The sequence below is a fragment of the Triturus cristatus genome, chromosome 3_1, assembly GCF_964204655.1.
Source record: "Triturus cristatus chromosome 3_1, aTriCri1.1, whole genome shotgun sequence".
NCBI lineage: Eukaryota > Metazoa > Chordata > Amphibia > Caudata > Salamandridae > Triturus > Triturus cristatus.
Genome location: NC_140583.1, coordinates 683062656 through 683086329, shown reverse-complemented (window position 1 = coordinate 683086329; position 23674 = coordinate 683062656). Strand labels below are relative to the sequence as shown.

The window sequence follows — 23674 nt, the reverse complement described above, 5'->3', positions numbered from 1 at the left end:
GTCGTGTCATAGCGGTGGCTGGTCGGAGATCCACGGTCCCTGGCGCTGGTTGCGGTCGGGTCACGGACAGGTGCAGACGGGCATGCCTTAGGTGCGCCAGCGGCGCGCCAGCGGCGTGCCCGCTACGGGCATTTGCTGCCCGACCGTGCATCGGCTGCCATTAAGTAGGGGAGGGGCGAAGGAGGTGCAGCAGGGAGGCGGGAGTGGGGCGGTCAGGGGGAGGGGTCACGGGGGCCGAAGCGGCAGCAGGAACGGCAGGAAAAAGACAAAAAAGGCAAGTGAAGAAATACGGACACAATCCAACAATATGGCTGAGCACAGAGATAAGGGGAACAAGTCACAGCAAGTGGGGGATAGCAATCACAATCACAGATAATGACAATAATAAACAGTTACAACTGAATAACAGTGCTACGATAGTGAACACAGCGAGGGGGCAGCACAATGAGCAATATGAGCAGGGTGGGATCAGGGCAGTCTTGAACCCTGCTCAGGAGTGGCTCTGGAGCTCTGCGGTGGGGCAGAGCACAGCAGAGCTGCTGGGGGGGAGAGCGGGCCTCGGACCGAGGAGAACGTAGACTTTCCATCAAATTGCAGATTTCTAACTTTTTCCTTATTTTGTTATGTAGTAACAAATGGTACTTCTAAGCACCCTAAATGGGTGAACATGATTGGCTGCATACTTTAATATGCCGAGGACCTTGGAAGCAGCACAAGAAATTTGGACATAAGTGACTCCAAAGTGTTGAGAAGTGAGAGCACATTAACAAAGAGTCACTTCAAATTCAAGGACAAATCAAGACACAGATACAACACTGTAGCTCACAGTGAGCCTTGAGGATACTAACAAAAGTCCAGAAAAATTAATCCCAGGAAAATATAACAGCTGAACTCATTGCCTTGACTGGGGAGGAATAAACAATTGAACTAAGAGTCAGACAAGGGATCTAGAGTAGCTGAGTGGTGGTGCATGACTCTACTAGAAGATAATGATGGGCCAGATGGGAGAAGTAGAGGTAGAGATGTCATCCCCTAAAGTGAGACTTGAAAACTAAGCTCTCTCTAAGACTGAAAAGAAGAATCTCAAAAGAACAAGTTACACATCTTCAGTAAGGCTTTTTTGATGGATGCCTGTAGTATCTGGATTCTCACTCTAGTATTTGTCTCATAAACCTGTCTCAAAGCTCCAGCTTATGAATAAAGGTTATATTCTAGACATTTTATACTGTTTATATTTGTTGTAACTTAACTACAATACTCTTCCTCACCTTTTGAATTCTCCAAAGCTCCAGACAGGATCAGGAACTTTCCATTACAAGTACTCCTGTGCACTAACAGGTGGTGCTGTCGGAATCCATCGGGCACCAACTGAATGCACAAAGATGAATACAGGCACCACTCATGTGCACTGATGGCAATTTTTCCTTGAAGTCATCCGTAACCTCAGATGCAGATTGGCTGTGACAGACTACCAATATAACAGTGCGGAAAACCTAACTTGGGACCTTTTTAGATTCTCAAAAGTCTACTACACAATATGGGGACAGTGGAGAGCAGTGAGGAATCTGCTGTTAGATAGAGTACTCACCAGAAACAGCACTAGCAAAAATAAGTAACTTTTTCTTATTATGAATACTTCTAATAGCAGATTCCTCAACCTTTGATTAAATACAAAAGCATTACCTCCAAGAGGGTGGAGGCTTTGAGGAGTTGACTTATACCAGGACCAAGCAGGCAAAATGTCTCTCCTCATGGACTTGATTTTTGAGACAGTAGTGCCCGGTGGAGCTTTACACTATTTAGTTACCTTCCAAGTCCCTTCTACCATCCAACAAAGAGAAGTCGGCTTAGATCTTGATGAACAACACAACTGCCAAGTGGTACTGCAACAAGCTGTGTATAGTGTTGTGGGTCCTGTTCCAGGAGGTGCTGACGCTATGGAGCTGGCAGGTTTTCTGAAGAGCCAGGCGAGCTCAGCAAACATAATCTGGCAGACCACAAATGGTATTTTCATCCAGAAGTGGGTAAAGACATCTCTGCCCGGTGGTGTGGGCTTTGGCTTCCCCACTGGATCTTATTCCCCACTGCAAATAACGCAAAGGTTTGCGATTGCTGTACATTGTTGCATCTTCCTCAAAGGTTCATGGCAAATCCATTCATCCTATGGTGGGACTTTGGTCTACTGTACACCTTCACACCACCTGTATTGAGGTAGGGACTTGGAGCTCCGCCCACTCTCCGCCAATATTTTTCATTGGCTTGTGTCATTGTCCTCTGTAAACTGTGGCTGTTCATTGGTCAAAAGGCTTAGTAGTCCCTCCTTAGTACTGCCTTGTCTCATTTTGAAACCTCCCATGATGACACCTCCTGTTACGTGTATTGTTACTCGGTAGGCTTTAATTACAGCCTCCTTACACTATTTTCTCAAATAGCAGGACAAGCTCTCTCCTAACGCTTTAAAAAACACAATTATAGCACACGTTTACAATGCAATATGTATCGCGTTTGGGAGAGTTTAAGCTATTGGCATTGTAAATGTCAATGCCTTCTATTTATCTATCTTACAAACAGCATACAAATAAAAGGCATTGCCATTTACAAGGCCAACAGCTCAAACTCTCGTAAATGTGAGACCTATTGCATTGCAAATGCTTGTTGGGCTGCTGCAGGCAGGCTACAGATGGTAGGCCATGAAGCTATGTTTTCCATTCTCACTCTGTGGATAGTACAGTAGGTGCTGCACAGGCGCCATTTAACTTCCAAGCCTGGGTACTTTTTCTATACCATACACTAGGGACTTAGAGGCAAGTAAAATAAGCCATTTAGGGGTAAGCCAATTGAAACTTTTTTAAAGTTGGAGCATAGGTATGTGACTCCTGTATAGCAGGGATGACATGCACAGAGTTAAACAAAAAAAAAAGAAACAAAAATAGGGTCCAGAAAAAAGAATGATCTGGTGTGACCATGCAGGAAAAAAATATATATGTAACTCTGAATACACCTTTCGGTATCTGCTAGAAATGGACATTACACCAACTATGTAATTGAAAGCTGTAGAATAGCACATTTTAAGGAAAAAGCACATTGAGAAATGGTCCTGGGTAAAGAATATTCATCTTAGACTCTGGATGGGATGGTAATATTTGAAAACCCTCTTGTAAAAAATTCTAGAAAATAATCCAAATCAGCATCAAAACAGTGCAAATGGTGAGATGGCATAAAAGAGCATCATTACCCAGATGGAGAAATAGCCCTAGAAATATGTCTTCTACACAGAAAATATTAAAGTGAAACTCAACCGTGAAGCAAGAAAACAGGGACCCCTCTAGTTATGAGACACAGAAATAATTATTCCCAGGACCAACAAGAACCCATATTTATGTACAAAAGAAGCATGTATTGTGTGACAGAGATAAGGTAAAGAAAAGAAAGTACAACATGAAAGTAAGCAGAAGGATTGACTGTAATAAATCTATAATGTCCTCAACAGCTGATTTAACTGAGAATGGCAGGCAAAGAGTTCGGAAGAAAACCCAATGAAAGGGGCCTTCGAAGTAGGAAGAAGAATCCAAATGAAAAACACAAAGATGTGGATAGAAAGGCAGGGAGATCGAAACAAGAAAAACAGTAGAAGCACTGATCTTGGACAAAAGAAAAAAATAATTTTAGAAACTTACATCAAGCTCACGCCTCAAAATAGATGTTATAGGCGACAAGATCAAAAGTTAAAATATAAGCCGGCTAATACCAATTGATATTACATTGTCAAAGCATTTAATATTTTTTTAGATTTTAGTTGGAAAAAGAAAATATTGGCATGTTTGGTGTATTGATGAGTTTATTACAGACTGTAAGAACGCTTTTTAAATATTTATTTTTTAAATGTAGACTGTTTTCCTTAAAGTATCATGGCTGCATTTAAAAAACAAAAGTTTAAAACTTTTTAAAAGTTTGTTTGAGAGTAGATTGTGGTCCCTGGACCACTACCCTCTTCCCAACAAACTTTTTTTGTAACATTTGCAAGAAGGAAAGGATCTCCTTCAGACCCCTTCTCTTTTGTGGATGGGTTATCACCTCAATATAGGAGTCTGTAACTTTTCAACGATTTACAACTTCTACAAACCATTGATAAATATGGATAGGCATCACTATTTTGAAGGGATGCCTGCAACACCCCCCTTCCAAATACCAATTGCTTATCCATTTCTAGATCTATTATAGAAGTCAGAAACCAGTTACTGATTCCTACTACAAGTTAAGTCCATTGCAAAAAGCATTTGCGTGGTCGCAAACTCTGAACTGTAACATTTGCGGCCAAAGAAATGTTTTGGACCACTGGTGCCCATGTTCTGTACTCAGTTGTTCTCTTAATTGGGGACCATATTTTGTGACTGCATTTCTGTTGGCTTATCATGGAAAGTGCTCTGAACACGCTCAGAAACACTCACAGCTTGTTGGAGAGCTAAGATATATGGACAATACTTAGGAATTGGTAAATGTGCCATCAAGAAAGTCTCCGAAAATGGATGTTATCATGGTGGAAACAGCCTCCCCTTCAGGGGGCAAAATGGAAATAATTGCAGAGAACAGTGATCCGCCAACTAAGTGGATGGAAATTTCTCCAGCCAAATCACCTTCTATACCTTTATCCCTTTGGTCAAATACCACCCTACACTGAACAGGATGAACTGTGTCAGACCTTGCAGCTCTTTGCTTCAAGTAATATATATTTATGAAGAATTCACTTCATTGAAGAATGGGAAGTCATACACTTGTGTTACCAAGTTGAAACTAAAATTCATATTCAAGACTTCTTTATGCATGACCAAACCTAAAACAACCTTTGTTGGACTCAAATTAGGGTGTCCTAAGGGGTAGAGGCAATGCGCCACTCATAAAATGGTTACTACCACTGGTATCCCTGGGAATGGGTCAAAATGTTACGCCTCCCCGGGTGAGGTCCTCTAGTGAGGTGTTATGATGAGAAATATCTTTATTTCTCCTTCTTTTTTCCTCTTTCTATGTGTGTCTCTCAGGATTATTTAGTGCGGGAAGGTGTGCCTTTCTGCACAAAACAATCCTGCGTACAACGCAGGCCCCAATGCAACATGATGCCTGAGTTGGTTTTAGGCAGCTAAAAGTGCACCCATGCTAGGAAAGGACTGGAATGCTCTGTACAATGATAAACACAGCACATTCCTGCTCTTCCCATTTCATGCAGCTCATCAAGATGGTTTGCTGTATTGCCCTGCGTAAAAAATGATACATTTGCACCCCTGTTTTTGCCATTTCACACATAGGCTGTATCTTGTTATTCTTTCAGTTAGTGCAAATCAATAAAATATTCTTCTGTCATGACTTTTACACATTCATGCAATCCCATCTTGAGCAGCGCTTGCTACTGAGCTAGTTATTAGTACATTACCTGCTCTAACACTGCTGTATGGTAGTTTCTGTTAGTTTTGTATCATATTGTTTATACATCTGGTTCCTACTTGGTCATCAGTTCTTCTTGCATATATGAACAACGTTAACTACCCAACTCCCAATCCTCCCCCAAACCCTCCTCTTAGGCATGCCTGAGTGTAGCAAGTTTCTGTGACTGTTACCCTATTTAGTTTCGCTTCTCGGTGTTTAAATCTGTGCTGCCGGTCATGTGAGTAGATGTAATCTTGATCACCCCTGACCTCCCTCCTCCATGTGCTCACCCCGTACTTTTTCATCTTCTGTGTTCTTTGGCTGTTTTAATAGTGTCACTAACTCCTCCCATGATCTCGCAGCCTCTTGAGAGCTCCTGCCTCGCATGGCTTCTCTCAGTCTCACTGCTCCCTCGTATGTCACCCATTTTGTGAATTCCTTTTTCCATATCACCGTCGAGGGTCCCCTCTGGGATTTCCAATTTGTGGTGATCTCCCTTTTGGCCAGCATGAGTGCAAGTCTTGGAACCGGCTTGTGACCTTAACTTTAAATGTGTGCGGGAACCAGTGTCAGAGACAGTATCCTGGCGTAGTTTGGATCTCTTTCTCTGTATTTTCCGCTATTATTGTTGTCACCTCCTCCAGAAAGACCCAACCCCCTGGCAGTCTGAAAACATATGCAGGTATGTTGCATCAGCCTCCCCACACCTTGGACACTGGGCTGCTCCCATTTCAAAGTATTTATTGATGCGTGTAGGCTCTGAGTTACATAAAAATGATTAATTGGAATCAAGCATTTCTAGTGACTTTTGCTGTTCTCTCCACTAGTGTGTCCCATGCTTTCTCCTCAATATCTGTTCCTAGGTCTCCTTCCCAGGTTTGTGTCAGTCTGGTGAGCAAAGGGAGTGTATCATTTCTGAGCCGTTGATAGAGACAGTTCACTGCTTTAAAAGTGCCAGAGGCTAACACCACATATTGACATCCTCCCGATGTGGGAGGTTCCGAGAGCCCCCTAGCCCCATTGTCTTTGTATCGCTTTAGTAAGGGTGGTGTATAGTAAGAAATAGCCTCTGGGTATATCATATCGTTCTCTGAAGCTATGAAACGGGAGTAAGGTTCTATCCTCATTTAACATGCCTATGGTGGTCACCCCTCTCTCGCTCCCTCCATGAGTGTCACTATTTTCAACAAGGATATCCTCCCCATAACCAAGATGGGTAGCGTGCCCCAAAAGGTGAATGAAATCTTCGCTCCCCAGATTGCCTTGGCTATATTTCTTTCTACTAAGTCCGCCCACTCATGGTAGATCGTAACACCCAGGTATGGGAGACATTTGCTTTCCCAATTCACTTTCACTTCCAGTAACGGCCTCTTGCGCCCTGCTTTTGTGGGAAAAAGGCTCGATTTTCACCAATTGCCTTTAAGACCCGACACTCTAGGTAATGAGGCTAACAGGTCTCTTGCCCCCTCTAATTCTGAACCCGTGTCTTGGAGAAACAACAATATGTCACCCACGTATAACGCAATGTGCTGTATTCGATTCTCCGCCTCTAACCCTCTGTAATGGAGCCCAGTTCTGGACCTGGATGCCAGGGGCTCCATGGCCAGAGCAAATAATAGTGGGGAGAGCGGTCAGCCCTGTTGTGTACCCCTCCCCACTTGATAGGTCTTGGAGATCACGCCCCCCATTTTGACTCTGGCAGCGGAGTCTGTATACAACAGAGATGTCCATTTTACAAACTCCGAGCCTAGTCCACATCTCACCTTCACCCTAAACAGATATTGCCATTCTAAGCTATCAAAAGCTATTTCGATGTCGACCGCAAACACGGCCAGCTCATCTTTATCATAGGTCTCATACTCTAGGATACGCAGCAAATTTTGGATATTCATTGCTGTGTTATGTATTGAGATGAACCCCACTTGGTGTATGTGTATGAGGTCCATCATATATGGAAGTAGCCTCGAGGCTAGGATTTTACTTAAGAACAGTAGCAGATTAAGGCCTAACAGAGTTCAGTAACTAAATAAATAAATAAAACACAATGGAATTCATTTTATTTATTTATTTACTGAACTCTGTTCGGCCTTAATCCAGAGTTTACTACCCCTCACCCTGCCCCTCCCCAGCCTCACCGCCCTGCAGCACTCCCTCCAGTAGCCGCTACTGCTTAAGAATTTATAACGCATGTATAATCAAGCGAAGCAGGGAGGGTCACTGCCGAGCTCCATGAGAGAAGCGTTAATTATTCCGCTGCTAAAACCCGGTGGTAAAAAAGGGGGTGGTGATAGACAGAGCATCAGAACCAATCAAACACTCACACCCAGTCAACAGATCTGGGTTTGATCCATCACCGTTCTTTAGCCCACTCTGCCACCCCAGTTCAGACATGGCTATATGCACTCAGTCTGACCCTGTGTCTCATGGGAACAGTCCAGCCCAAACTGCCAAGCCATGCCTTCCCTGGACCGGAAACAAGCTTCCTAGGACCGGTTTCTGGCATTTCAGCCGTCTTCAGCCAGGCTTGCTTGAATCCAGCGGCAAAGTGAGCAAGGGACTCACGTCTGAGCATACCCTGCCAACTTATGGCGAACAAAGCGGTACAAAAGGGGGTGGTGATAGACAGAGCATCAGAACCAATCAAACACTCACACCCAGTCAACAGATCTGGGTTTGATCCATCACCGTTCTTTAGCCCACTCTGCCACCCCAGTTCAGACATGGCTATATGCAAATCAGTCTGACCCTGTGTCTCATGCGAACAGTCCACGTCTGAGCATGCCCTGCCAACTTATGGCGAACAAAGCGGTACAAGACATGGCTTGGCAGTTCGGGCTGGACTGTTTCCATGAGGCACAGGGTCAGACTGATTTGCATATGGCCATGTCTGAACTGGGGTGGCAGAGTGAGCTAAAGAACGGTGATGGATTAAACCCAGATCAGTTGACAGGGGGTGAGTGCTTGCAATGTTCAACACTCCGTCCATCATTTCCTTTGGTTTAAAACCCAGCAAATCAGCATGATATCTGTTAAAGTGGGATGGGATTGAATAGTCTCATTTGGCGCTCCTCCTGCTTCATCTTTCTTGTCAGTATGCTCCTGTCTTTTGCCGGGATCCATATTGTCTTGACCTCATCATTTGAATAATCGCCCCATTCTTTTCTGGTGTTCCCCCAACTTTATTGTGCTGGGCGGCCGCGCTATCAAGAGTTTAGGGCTCCCTCAGTCTTGTGGAATTATCGATGCCTGTGTGGTTTCCCTATAATCGGGATGCTGCTGCTAGGTGCCGGGGGCAGCACTCTACTCCAGTATCAGGACTTGTAGCCGCCTCCCCACAGGGGACAGCCTCCTAGTGTCAGTCTGTTAGAACGGTAGCACCCTTCACCCCTGCAGCACTGCCAGCCCAGGAATGTCGCCCCAGAGAAACAGACCAGATCCCATTGACTCTTTTGTGAGTAGGTCAGGCTCTATTATTTCGCCCGGCTCCTCTCCTCTCCTCTGCTCTACTACTACTGCTTTTCGCCTGCTCTGATCTACTTGCTTCCCTATGTCGTATTTTGGAGTATTAGCTTTCAATCCTTATTTGCAGAGCCACTTGGCCCAATTCACATTTACCTCTTTATCCCAGCCATTGAAGATGGGCTGGCTCTATGAATTGGGATATCACGAGTGCCTCAGTCTGCCGTCTCGCCTTAGGAGCCCTCCAGCCCCGGCGATCTTGCACCCAGCCCCTGCTTCTCCTCCAGGGCTCTTTGTCCACCCCTTTGGTGTCGCCTCTTCTTGCCACCTATTCCTGTATCTCTATAGCAGTTGTGTAAGTACCTGAGGTCCTCTCAGTATTGCCTGCTATTGTTACGGTCTAGCTCCCTCGTTGCGTCCTGCTTCTGCGCTACATCTGCATGGGCTCCCTCTTGGTGAGGCCGCCCTGTCTGTTCTTCCACCCTTAGGGCTCTTTCTCCTCCTTAGGCCGCCTCCATTCTGTTGATTTATGAGCACCCTCCTTCCTGCTGCCTCAGGGCATCTTTTTTGCCACCATGGCAATCTTCAGTGCCTTGCTCAAGGGCGTATGCCGCTGACTGTCTCTGCAGACGCCAATCGGGGCACCCGGTCCCTCCTGGCTGCCTGTTCTCCTCCTCTGTCCTCCCGGCTCCTGCTGCCCAACGGGGCTCTCTTCAGCTAAAAATCGATTTTAAATCTCATCCATTAGTAGCAACTGCTCAGATTTCGTCAAGACCTTAAATTTTACACAGTAGTATTTTATCCCCGATATAGTCATATTCTGTTTGGAGAACCTCCAGCTCCTATTCCAGGAGAAACATATGAGTTTAGAGTTTCTTCAGGATTCAATGTTCATAGTCAGCAGATTTGTATTATTATTATTAATATTATTACTTAACATTTCTAGAGCGCGTAGCTACCCAGAGGCATTCCAGCGCAGACGGTATAGCAGTAAGATTGAGGGTGGGTCTACAGACTGATGTTTTGAAATAGCCACATTTTCAGGTGCTTTCGGAAAGTGAAAAGATGGGTCTCTGAGTCTAGCTGCAAGGGTAGAGCATTCCATAACCTGGCTATGCTAAACGAGAAGGAGCTGCCCCCACTGCGTGTTCTATGGATTTTGGGGACCACAGCCAAGCTCATACTGACGGAGCACAGAAGTTTCCTGGGGTGGTAAAAAGTAATAAGAGAGTTATAGATGGTGGGGCCTTTTCCCATCAAATATTGTGGGCTATGCAAAGGACTTATTTGACTCTTTCCAGAATAGGTAGCCAATGAAGCTCTTTCAGACATGGCTTTGCGGATTGCGTTCTTGGCCCTCCGAGCAGCATCCTGGCTGCGCAGTTCTGGGCCACTGGAGTTTCCTATTGGTGGATTTGGGCGCTCCAAGGTACAAGGAGTTACCGTAGTCCAGCCGCGAGAGGACCAGGGCCTGGACCACCATTCTTCTTGCCCTGCTGGGGAGAAAGGGGAGAATTTTTCTCAGCATTCTTATGATGCCATAACACGTACCAGCCACCTCCACAGCTTGCTGCTCAAATTTTAGTGATTTGTCAAGCCACACTCCCAAACTTTTGATCTTGAGTTTTGGGATAGGTGCTTGTCCTAGGCATGTAGGCCATTGTGGTTTGAAGTCAATGTTGGGTAGATTGCCCAGATACATGATTTCCGATTTGTCACTATTGAGCCTAAGGCAGGAGATTTGCATCCATAAAGCCACCTTCTCCACGCATGTTTCTAGGTCAGAGGTGGCATTGTGCGGGTGCTTTAGAGAGACCAGTAGCTGGGTGTCATCAGAGTAGGTGATGATTTTGATCCCAAATGGAAGGACAATGTCCGCCAGTGGCCTCATGTATACGTTAGGGTAGGACTCAGGGATGATCCCTGGGGCACTCCATACCTAAGTGGTCGACATCTTGAGGTGGCTTCTCCTGAAATGACTTGAAAGGTTCTGTCACTGAGGTATGATTGGATCCATGCTATTGCTTTCCCTGATACTCCTACCTTCCCCAGCCTGTTCAGAAGGATATCAAAATTGACAATGTCGAACGCGGCACTTCGGTCGAGGAGGATGATGGTTACTGCACCTCCCTGATCCATGATCTTTTTCGCTTCCTCCACTACCGAGATAAGAGCTAGTTCCGCACCCAGATGGGGTCAGATCCCGGTCTGAGAGTAGTGTAAGAGATTGTGGGATTCTAGGAAGGCTGAGAGGCTGGAGTCAACATGTTTTTCCAGAATCTTGCAGACCATAGGTAGTAGAGATATAGGTCTGTGGTTACTCAGGCCATATGGATTTAGGGTCGGTTTCTTCAGTAGGGCTCCGACTATAGCGTGTTTCCAGGGGGATGGAACCAGGCCGTTGGAAATGGAGGGATTTAGGACTTCCAGAATTGATGGTAGCACCACCTCTTTGACCTTGTTCATCTGATGGGGAGTTGCCGGGTCACACGGAGAGCCCGATTTTATCTGGCCTAAGATGTTTGCGAGCATTGCCTGGTCCAAGAGTGGGAATTTCTCCAAAGTGTGCCACTTATTGTTTGGGGAGCTAGTAATCCCATCAGAGTCAGTGGGAGGAATTGGGGCAGAAGGCAGTGGGGAAGCGGGAATGTGTTGTAGATGGCTTGAATTTTTTCTTGAAAGTAGGCTGCAATTTTATTGCACCGATCAGAGGAGATGGTGTTTTCAAACATTGGGAGTTCTAGTAGGATCTTTGCTATGCGAAAGATTTCTCTTGGAGTGTTGGCCGCAGAAGTGATTTTTTCTTCATAGTAGAGTGCCTGGGCATTATTATTTTCGGCTAGATAAGTTCTTATGGCCTTTCTATAATCCATTTTACTGCTCTCGCTATAGTCCTGTCTCCATTTTCTTTCCTGGCGCTGTCCTTTCTCTTAAACTCTGGGGAGTGTCTTCGACTGGGATCACTGTATCCAGTGCTGCTTCAATCTAGCTGGATAGATTTACTACTGCAGCAGTAACGTTAGAGTCTAGAATAGGTTTAGGACTCTTCAAAATGTTGGCCTATGCCTCTATGGACAGTTTAGCCCAGGGACAGTCTTTCCTTATGTTAATTTCTGTGTGCGTGCGTTTTCTTGGTCCTTTTAAGATAATGGGGATCAGTGAGTGATCCGACCAAGGCAAGGGGACAGGGGTACCTAGCGACAATTTATCTTTGTTGGTGAACACTGGGTCGAGTGTGTGGCCTTTGATATGTGTAGGGCCTACCACTATTTGCTCCATTTGGATAGCGGCTACGTTTTTGGGACAATTCTACAGCTTCAGTGTTATTTTGGTCATTGAAGTGTAGGTTGAAGTCTCCCAGTAATGTGATGTTGCTGCTTGAACTTACTAATGTTGCAGCCCCTTCTGGCATGGAGTGGATAAATTGCCCCGCCTTTCCCGGGGGGCGATATATAAGTACTCCTGCGAAGGAGCACGTTGCTGAGAATGTAATAGAAAAGTGTAGGCTTTCACAATCGGATACAGGGTTGGGCTCAACCCGACACGCAAAGCACTCTTTAAATATGACTGCTATCCCTCCCTCTTTCTTCTTCTCGCGGTATCTCCGCTGAATACTGTAACCTGGTGGGAGAGTTTGAATCACCTCTGGGGTGCATTCCCTCTGAAGCCAGGTTTCTGTTAGAAACAGAACGTCCGGTCGCTCTTCTACGAGGAGGGTGTTTAATTCGACCGAATGTTTGGGAAGTTACCTATAGTTAAGTGCAAACATTTTATACATGAGGTCGGTGTCAGTGTTTTGCTGACTATCATCCATCGGGTGGAGCCTAAATGCACAGTGTGCACATGACCTATCGCTATTGTCTAGCTACATGGACTGGCGGCATTCAACCATACCACAGTCTCTTAGCCCTGTAAGTTGGGAAGATGAATAAACCAGGGAATCTGTGACTGATTGTGCAGGGGTCCTGGCCCCTGGCCACTGTCGGGCGCAGATGGGCTTGCCTTTGGCACCCCAGCGGCTTGCCCGCTGGGTGTGTCCACCGTGCGTCTGGCACTTCATCTAGTTAAGTATTCTGCCCCCGGAAGTGAGAGCCTGGTCCCCTGAAGCGGGGCTGAGGCTACTGCGCTCTAAAGAGAAACGCCCAATCCCTCCATTCAAACGGGAGCCCCCGCGACGGACTGGGGAGTGAGAGAGTCAGCACAGGTGGGTAACTTGGCAGACCAGCACAGCAGTATAATATAGCTTAAGATAATTAATATTGTGTGTTATTTTAGAAAAGACTTTAATTTATCCATGCATCTAAAAACCATGTCATAAGACCTGCTCTCAGCTTTCCAAAATGGCCTTGTGTCTAGCAATTGAAGGATTATGAATGAAAAGTTCTTCAAGGAATGCTGTAAAAGAATGTGTGGGCATAATTTACACTCCATAAAGCACCACTTCTTTCTACCCCAGGATGTAAAATTGTTTCGAAGTGTCAGAGCATCATTATTTCTAGCACTGCAAGCCTCAAGTTTTCTAGCAGTTTCTAAACATGCAATAATTGTAGGTATAGCAAGACAGTGATTAATTGTGCAGATGACTAGCTCTTATACACTCACTCCATCCCCCAATCATACCACAATCCACTTGAAAACCTATTACTATGTTAAAATACACAATCATCCGGAGACCATCGTCAGTGACAGTAGCACAATTTTTCTATTGTGTCACTGTGCTGGAGATTGTGAGGTTTCATCAGGAAAAGAGCTGATTCAAGTTTTCTTCGAGCTGGGCTTTCTGACAGCTGTTAAACACATACATATTAGGCCTGGGCGGTAAATTCCGTTCCGCTCGCGGAATATGCGGAATTTGGGTTATTTCGCATTCTGGGGAGAACGCGGAATTGCCCAAAAGTCTGTGTTACGCAGCTTCGTAGATTTTTTTTCTTGTTCGCGTTCTCAAAATGCGTGTTCGCAAGATATTTCCCCCCGAGCACGCAAACAGCGATTGTGAATAGGAAAGAAGCATCGCGAACAAGCAATTCCGAGTGTTCACGGAATTTCTGCGTGTTCGCAGAGAATTTTTACTGTTTCGCGAAGCTTTGCGTAGCGCGACTACGCAAATTCCACCCACCCCTAATACATATACATCCAATCGAGACCAAAAGCTGCCTCAAACAGTTTAAATCCAAAGAAAAAAATAATAATTAGGTGGTAAGCTTCCACCAAGGAAAAAAAACAGAATGATCCCACCTGGTATAGCACTGTACCATTATATATTTGATACAGTGCCTATATTTTTAAATAAATAAATACAAAGCAGGGAGCCAGTGGCGTGAAGGGGAGAGATGGGACGTAAATGGACCCCAAAAATGTAAGAGTAAAACATAAAGTGGGGACTGGAAGCATGAGATACTCAGACCTGCCACTGTGTGCTAAACAAGAAACAAAAAAATAGTTCCCTCAGCATTGGGAGTTGCTCCATTCATCCACAATATCGAGGATAGACTTCGAACATGGTGTAGGGAACTAAGATAGACTAAAAAGTCATCCAGCCACGTGCAAGAGACCCACTCTAAGTGTAAAGTAAACAGACTGCAGATGATTCAGAATGTGACTGCGAGACTTATTCGTAGAGTGCCTTTCTGCCATCACATCGCCCCTCATATCAGGTTCCTCCATTGGCTCCCGGTAGCAAAACGTATTGAATTCAAATCCCTGACATTAGCTTTTGTGGCCATGCATAACATAGGACCTAGATATCTTAGAAATAGGCTTCGGCCATACCAATTTTCCCGAACACTGTGATCCAATTCCCAGTTTTTATTCTGTGTCCCCCGTTTTGCAAAAGCCACAAAGGGAGCAAGGTCCTTTACAGTCAGGACAGCTATGCTACGGAAAGCACTGCCACTACATTTACGCATGTCGGACTCTGAATCCGAGGTTCTGAAATAACTTGAAGACGTGGCTCTTCTGTCAAGGCTAGTTGCGAGGCCCAGTTTACTCATCTGACTTTTCCAGACATCGCCGGGACACCTCTGTTTGAGGTAGCTGTTTGCGCTATATAAATAACACTATTTTTACTATTATTATGAGATATGATGCTGTCCACAATATATATGTCTGTAGCGAGAGCTCAACAATGGTGTCAATTGAGAGTGACAAAATAAAACTACTTATGGAATAGAGAAAGTAAATTAGACAGACCAAATAAACACATACACCACAAACTACAGCCAAACTTTATAATCTAATATCACAAAACTGAGTCAATGTAAGAGCAGAGCAGTAGTACTGAAACAGACATTTGGAGCTGGAGAGGCTTGCAATCCTCCAAGTAGGATTCAACAGACTGCATTTCTAAATTTACACCTAAAGAATGCATTTTCAGTGAGCATATAAACCTTTAGCAAATCACATCCTACCTCATCTCCAATCAAGAATTCATCATCTATTGTAAATGTTGCTGGATCCTGAGGACTTATCCACCACAGCGGCCGGAAGACTGGATTTCCTGAATGAAGCCATTCTTCTGCGAATTTCACAATAAGTGGAACAACAAAGTGTTGATGTTTTTCTATGTAGTGTCGAGTAAGATTTAAAACCTGAAAATGATTTGTATACGGTTATCATGGAATCATTTCTTGATTTGAAAGCACAAGTGACAGTACAGTTTGCGAGATGATGGGTTTTGATTGAATAATACCATAACATTAAAATTAAAATACAAGATGCCGGACCATCATGCCAAATAAATACAGTCCTCATAACAGTTATTTGTTCAGTACTGCTGAAGTCTAATGAATACATTCCCCCGCAGTGCAGTGGCGGTATCTTAGGTGGTATTTAGCGTGCAGGGGGACGTTCCCAGTTGCGCAGTTGTCTATTGTTTTTGGGTGAGTGATTATTATTTTACTTTGCTTAAGCTTCTAATGTGTTAGAAATCAAGCTTGTGCTAGCATAAATTGGAATTCTATTTTGGAATGACATTTCGACACACCAGTGATTATTTATGATGTTGTTGCATTTGCTCTAATAAAGAATTACGAGCTCTGGAGCTCTCCCAGTCTTTGGGAACTAAGATATACCTAACCAATGACAACCTAGCTGTTCCAGACCACTTTGTATAAAGTGTTACAATTCATGTCACCTGAATAGACCATGCGCACCTCTGTAATTGCATTAGGAGAGAATCCTTGAATGAATTGTACAGTAAAATGTTTCTTGTGCCTATTCTTTATTGGTGCATGCCCTGGGAACCATGTACTTGTGTAGTAATATGTGAAATCCTTTGTCTGAAGTCCTATAAAAGGACCTGCTGATCTCTGTTAAGCAACACCCCATCGGCATCATTTAGGGGTCACCGGGGGTCGCAGCTTCGACCTCTGGCTTGCCCCTTGCTACCCTGGGACTGCATTTGAGACCCTTGGCCTCAGTGATGACAAAATCAGTGCAAGGAAAACAGTGGCAGCTCGTCCTTATGGACATCAGTTGGCTGCACTCTCTTTGTGTTCTGTCAATTATATTACAGTAATACTGGATCACATATATACATTATATATACGCGCTTGCCTAAACGCCTGGAGGACCGAAACTCTGCTGGGGACTTCATTGCCCACAATACCGCACTCCCAGGAGGGAGGAGAAACCACAGCTGACGCGCTCATAAGGCGCGGGAGAACACCACTGCGCGGGACGCGCTTGCCTAAACGCCTGGAGGACCGAAACTCTGCTGGGGGCTTCATTGCCCACAATACCGCACTCCCAGGAGGGAGGAGAAACCACAGCTGACGCGCTCATAAGGCGCGGGAGAACACCACTGCGCGGGACGCGCGCGGGCCAAGGGCGGGCCCGTCCTTGCCCGTCAGAGCCCGGAGGAGACTGGACTGGGCCATACCTCCTTCACCTGAGAAGAGACTGAAGCTACCCCTTAGGTGAGCACAGACCATCGCCCTATACTGATTCTACTAACTGTGTTATCCCACATTGCATTATTGTTTTTCCTGTTTAAACTATGGGGAGGCGTACGAATGCACCAACAACTAAATCAGCCACAACGTGCATCGAAAATATGTTGGAGAGGGCTGTCAGCACCGTGAGCAATGAAATTGAGCTCACTGAGAGACGCCTGTCCCTCGGCCTAGGGCAACTTGTACCACCCCCTGGGCTCATTGCTGAAGCAACTGATTTGACTATATGCGCCCCCGCTGCCCCTGTTTTGACCTGTGAAGAGGTCTCTGATGTCACTACACCTGATCTATCTGAGCCAAACTCTGTAACAAGTAACACCCTTATCTTAGGAGCTAAGCGCAAAAGGAAAGTTGGGAAGCCAGTAAATGCGAAGAGGAAACAACCTACCCGTCCCTGTTCCTCTCGCTCTACTTTAAAATCATGGATTCACTCAACAACAACAACTTTAACACCTGTTGAGGCTCTCGTGCATGCCCCGCCGATTGTACTATCTACACACACGATCGGAACTCAGACTGAGAATGAGAATGAATGTTTGTTTCCCTATATTGATAATGACAATCAAAGCAGAGCAATTGACACCAGTTATTTAGCCACTGTCATCACTGACTGTATTAAGTCTGTCCTTGATGATTTTCTTCCCTCACTACATGAACGTATGGTTAATTTTTTGCCTGTACAACAAGCACATCCTGCACCGCTTTGTTCGAATGATGTGCCTCAAGCTAATGCTAAGACACCCGATCTCACTAGTGTCATTAGCAGGCAAACCACAAGTGACTTCATTAATAATATGCCTACCCTCCACCAAAACATTCATGTACCACAACCCCCAATTCAGGGAGCCAATGACTGCGTAACCTGTAATAGGATCCGCACTTGTCTCGATACGAGGGGCACTAGGGTTGCTAAAAGGCCAATGGGCCATACAATTAAAACTAATGATGGTAAATTGATAAATAACACGATACTCGCCACCAATGCACCCACTAACATACCCCATAGTGACAATGACAGTCCGGCAAGGACCCCTCAAGAAGCTGATATTGATCCTAGCCATACAAATCATATCGAGGGCAATAACGTAGTATTAAATCTGCCCCCTGAGGCATGCCCATATGTTGTGATCTTAGCAGGGGTCCCCCCCCCTGAGAAAAGACCAAACAGAGTCTTGGGAGCAATTACGCTGCAAATGCGTTGATTGGCTCACCAAACACAGGAGATTTAGACCTTCGCTAATTGAAAACATCATCATGGTTCGACGAGTGGGTTGGTTGGGAAAATCTCCCAAAACTATTAAGGGTGATTGCATTATTATTAATTTTAGGAGGCAATCGGTGGCTAAAACCATTTTGACAGCACAGAGGGAACAGACTGGCCATAATACTAGCATATGCGCCTTACCCCTAGGTTACTTTTACAAACCCGTATTCGAGACACCGCCCTGTAAGTCGTATAGTTCCATCCCAACTTTCAATAGATTTTCATTACTATCTGGACTGGACTGTCAAGATTGACTGCCTACACAGGCAATGGATGAAGTAAGCATGGATGTATTAACTTCAGTACCAATCCTAAGCAGTCCTCAGCCTACCAAATCCGACTTATCAACCCTAAGAAAAGATGATCAAACACTTAAAATATTGAGTTGGAATGTAGCTGGTCTGGCATCTAAGTTACATTTACCAGACTGGAAAGAACTAATCAATTGTCAGGACATTGTCATGTTCCAAGAGACTTGGGCAACTCAGGAATTGCATATGGAGGGTTTTGAATGTCTTAACACCTTGTCCCCCATTCCCATATTAGGCAGACCTGCTGGTGGACTCTCAACTTGGATAAATATTAAGTCAGGCGGTCGTTCTAGAATTTTGCCCACAAATAGTGACAAATTTCAAGTAACCCTCTATACTCATGGGGATTCCATTTACTTGATTAATTTTTATAATGATGATTTTAAAACTGTACCCAATGTGAACTTTTCTTTGTTGTTTAATTTTTATCTTAAAATTACAATTAGCTAACTGTGGTACCCTAACTAAGGGCATATGCTTAGGCGGCGACTTTAATGTCAAAATCCCTAAGGATATTTATTCTGCTGTGTGGCCTACCACTAATGCACCATTGAGTAAAAGAGGGGAACAGCTAAAGAATCTTTTAAGTTCGCACAACTTTTTGAATGTTATGCAGATTGCTGCTATCCCCCCACCTGATGGATGCATAATCCCCAACTTACAGAAGTCGAGGCTCCACCTCCACTATTGATTACATTTTTGTAAATACTCCCCTAGAAGGCCATGTATTAAGGGCTGAAGTAATCCCAACAATACAAGGGGATCATAACCCTATTAGTACTATACTAAGTTTTTCCCGCCGCCCAGTGTACAATTGCACGCCTGGGGCATGTGATCTAACGGCATCTACTGATAAACTTAGAATTGTTTGGCGTAATATCGATAACAACGCCTTATTCGAAACAATGATAAAATCTCATTTGAATTTGGTCAACACATGCCTGATGTTTAGCACAAGCAATACAGAGGTGGTTGACGCTTTTTCAAGGTTATGTAACGGGATTAAAAAAATATTGTCTAAACCGATTCGGACATCTAACCCTGACCCCGGTTGGTTTAATACGGAATGCTCTGCGGCCAATAGAGCATTAAGAAAGGCTCTTGCAAGTAAACCTAGAGTAGGCTCTCTTGTATCATCACTAAGGGGGAGTTACAAGAAAGTCATCATACGTAGAAAGGAGGAGCTTATCACCGATCACTGGGCAAATCTTTTGCAGGCAAATGCACTGAAAAACGGCAAGAACTTTTGGAAGGCAGTCAAAGACATGAAATCTGTGGGTAACATCTCTTCACCGGTTGGATGTAATATTTCCAGTGAATCTTGGGAGGCTCACTTTAGTAAAATTTATGCCTCGCCAATCTCTAACGAACTTGAAAAAGAATATATATTCACTACCGGACTACAGATCGAACTATCTGAGGTCGAAGAAGCCATAACCCAAAGTTTAGGGGGCAAAGCACCGGGACCAGACGGCCTTCCGATTGATCTAATCAAAAGCAAACCCGATTTTTGGGCACCACTTCTTACAAATGTTTTTAATAATCTTACTGATTCATTTATCCCTGATACATGGTCATATAGTACCATAGTCCCAATTTTTAAGAAGGGGGACCGGACGAATCAGAGTTGTTACAGGCCAATTTCATTGATCGATAACACCCTAAAAATTTTGGGTAGGGTATTATTTAATAGGATCAATTTATGGGCAGAGGAAAGCCAGGTTTTGCATCCATCTCAGCTGGGGTTTAGGAGCAAGGTTGGCACGGTGGAACAGTGCCTCAATCTCCACTTATTAGCAAATACACAATAGCTAAGAAAACACCAGTGTACCTGGCATTTATGGATCTCACGTCAGCCTTCGATTTTGTCAACAGATCACGGCTGTGGCAAACTCTCCTAAATCTTGGGCTAGACGACCCATTAGTCTCCTTTTTGGCATATTTGCACAGAGACCTAAAAGCCAGGGTGCGCATAGGTAGGAACGGTGAGATTTCGAATGCCATTGAAATTGGTAGGGGGGTCAGACAGGGTTGCGTCTTGGCCCCGCTCCTTTTCATATTATATATTAACGATCTAACCAAATCTCTCCTAACTTCAACTGAAGACGTCGCAATTATTAATGGAAATAAGATTCCCGCGTTGTTTTATGCTGACGACGCTGTGCTAATGGGGCGCACTCCTAAAGCCTTGCGCGACCTGGTTCATGGCTTTGTGGATTTCATGGCAACCTTGGACTTATGTACTAATTTTAAGAAATAATTTTTAATGTCGTGTGGGTCCAAGAAATATTCTAATTTTTCAATTGTTTTGAACTCTAACCAATTGTTAAGCACTTGCACTTTCCCGTATTTAGGTTTGGTATTTGCATCAAATGGTCTATGGAACGATCATATCACTCATTGCAAAAGGAAATTTACTAACTCTATTAACACAATTCTTAGGCTACCCAAGCCTAAAAATATAGAGGTAGTTTCCTCTATCATTAAAATTTATAGATTACAATGCTTACCAACCACTACATACGGAGCAGAGGTATGGGGGTCCACTATTTGTATACCTATTCAGCGTGAAGAGAACAGATTTTGTCGCAAAGTTCTGGGAGCCCCTTTCTTATCTTCCAAATACGCTAGCCATAGCGAGCTACATCTGCCCTACGTAGAAGATTTTATTAAGGCTCGCCCGACTTTGTTTTGGCTAAGAATTTGGAAGAACCCGCCTGCACAATTGACCAGAGAGATAATCATGGATTGTTTAAAATGTGACAGAGGGATGGATATACCGTGGCTGGTAGGAGTCCATAAAAGTTTAAACAGCCTGAATTTGGAACACCTGTTTTCAAATCCTTTAGATCATAGCCCCACCAACATTAAAACCATAGAAAAACTACTCTATGCTGCTTATAAAGAAATAAGACTAGCAACTGAATATAATAAAACTTCAGTTGCTAGATATATGCAAATTGAGTATGCAACCTCAGCTATGCCCAAATATCTTTTAAAACCTGTTGGTTGCTGGGAAAGGGGCTTATTTTTCAGGCTAAGGACAGACACAATGAAATATCTGCTGTCATTTCCTACTGGCTACACGGCTAACCTCGAACTCTCCTTCTGTCCATGTAATAATACCTTGAAACAATCAATGTTACATTTTTTATTTTTCTGTTCTTATTACTCATCCCCCACTAAAAAAATCCTGATTCCGTATTTTAAGTCACGATGTGTTACTGACTATAAGGTAGCCTACGGAATGGTGCTAGCTATTAACAATGATGAATTATGTTTTAGAGTTGGATCCTTTTTAAAAACGGCGGTACGCACTCGTAACACCATGTATTCAGTATAATTTTATTATTTGATGTGTTTGAATTACTTGCATTTTAATCTTGTACTATATTTTAACTGTACTTTTATGGATATGCTGTTTTTATCCGAATAAAGTTCATATTGATTGATTGATTGACATTATATACTGTACTGTAATTATATAATTTACAGACTGCACTGTAATAATATAATTGACAGAATGCAAAGAGAGTGCAGTTCATATATATAATATATATATATTTTTTTTGAAAAACTTTCTTTATTGGCATTTATATATAATGAAACACGCAGGCACATGCGATATCGCCATTATCACATAGATTTACATTTCGAGTGCGCCCAGTCACAGTCCTTACGATCTTGCAGCCTCATGGCCCCTCAAGCCGTTCTTCGCTTTCCTGAGTGGGGCTGCAGATGTGTGCCCGGGTCCAGCCTCTGGGTGTGCCCTACTGGAGTGCGCCATGATCGCCTCGCTGCAGGGGTGCCGTGCAATGTGACTGAACCCCCTGTGAGGGGCGTCGCAGAGGCTATAGAAGTGCAGCCATTGAGTAACCACAAACTAACTGGGGGCAGAAAACCAGGGAAAGGGGGTGCACTGTGTCGCCCATCGGGAGTACTGGTAGCTGCGCGCTCTCGAGCTGGACCATCATGTGGGAGAGGGTTGGGGTGATCGCGGATGCGGAGATGGGGAAGGGGCAGGGGGGGCGGGAGCATCTAGCCTGGCCTATGAGGACTCTGGCAGTGGGGCCTGTGGTGACAACCTCTGTGAGACACCGGGTGCTGGACCTGCCGGCGCATTACCCAGGGTGGACTCCGGAGTGGCGGACGCCCCCGAGGGGTCTATCAGTCTCGAGCTCGCCGCAGCCTCTGTTTCCTGCGTGAATGTGTGCATTAACATGGCCCAGGGCATGGAGATCGGGTGTTTGCGCATCCCACGGGCCTCCTCCGTTCTGAGTGTGGTTTCCTCCGCCTTGCCCCACTTCCTGACAGCCCCCACCCATGCCGCTAGAGGGGGCCCCCCCGGCGCCTTCCAATGCATAGCAATGCATCGTTTAGCGATGATCAACATTAGGAAGGCAAACCTCCTCTCCACTTTCTGCTGCTTATGCCGTCCATGAATTCCCAGCGCACACGCCTCCCATGTGTCCAGGTCCTGGAACCCTGTAACCGTTTTTAGGGCAGTGTGAATTGTGTGCCAGTAACTGTGGAGCGTCGGACAGTCCCAAAACATGTGCCTAAACGAGGCAGCAGGCTCCAGGCATCTAGGGCAGCCAAACACCCCGTCGGGGAAATATTTCTGCAACTTTTCGGGGGTTAGATACGCCCTATGCAGGATATGCAACTGTATGTTCTTAAACCGATAGTTACGGGACACTTTCTTGGTGTATTCCAGAGCCCTTGTCCACTCCCTATCATGCAGGGGCCGTTGGAAGTCATCTTCCCAGTGTTCTCTAAGGGTCGCCAACATAGGACTCCGCAGGGCTCTCACCGCTTTGTATATCCACGTGACTAGATGGCGACCGGGCCCCATCTGCAGTATCGCATGGATGACCGGGTGTGTAGGGGGCTCCGCATCAATATCCCCCCACTGCCTACGGCAGTCCATGAGAAGCTGTCTATGCCGCAGGAATTGGCCCCCGGGGAGCTCGAAGTCTCCAACCAGCGCCTCGAAGGGTTGCAGGCTCTCCCCAGAGAACAACATCCCCCAACTCCGTTACCGCGTGATCCGTCCACACCCGCATCATTTGCTCCGTATAGTATGCTCGACCCCTAGGTAGCCCCACCAATGGCAACAACGGGGAGTACAGGGGAATACCCCGGCCAAGTCGATGAACACGCGCTAAGCAGGCACGCGCCGTCATGACTTGGAGGGGCCGGGGTGTCGGCGGTACAGCCCCCAGTAGCAACATGCGGTGGACAGCGGGGATTGGAATCCGCCCTGTCGC

The 23674-nt window shown here is 45.0% G+C and overlaps 1 protein-coding gene across 3 annotated transcripts in view; it reads right to left on the bottom strand.

Moving 5' to 3' along the window:
- Nucleotides 1-23674, bottom strand: part of LOC146860800 (SITS-binding protein-like) — a 695607-nt gene that overhangs the window by 8987 nt on the left and 662946 nt on the right. For all 3 annotated transcript variants that reach the window (XM_085644760.1, XM_085644761.1, XM_085644759.1), the window contains one exon: nucleotides 15285-15464. In XM_085644760.1, coding sequence (XP_085500886.1) covers nucleotides 15285-15464 — 180 coding nt within the window. The remainder of the gene's footprint in view (nucleotides 1-15284; nucleotides 15465-23674) is intronic.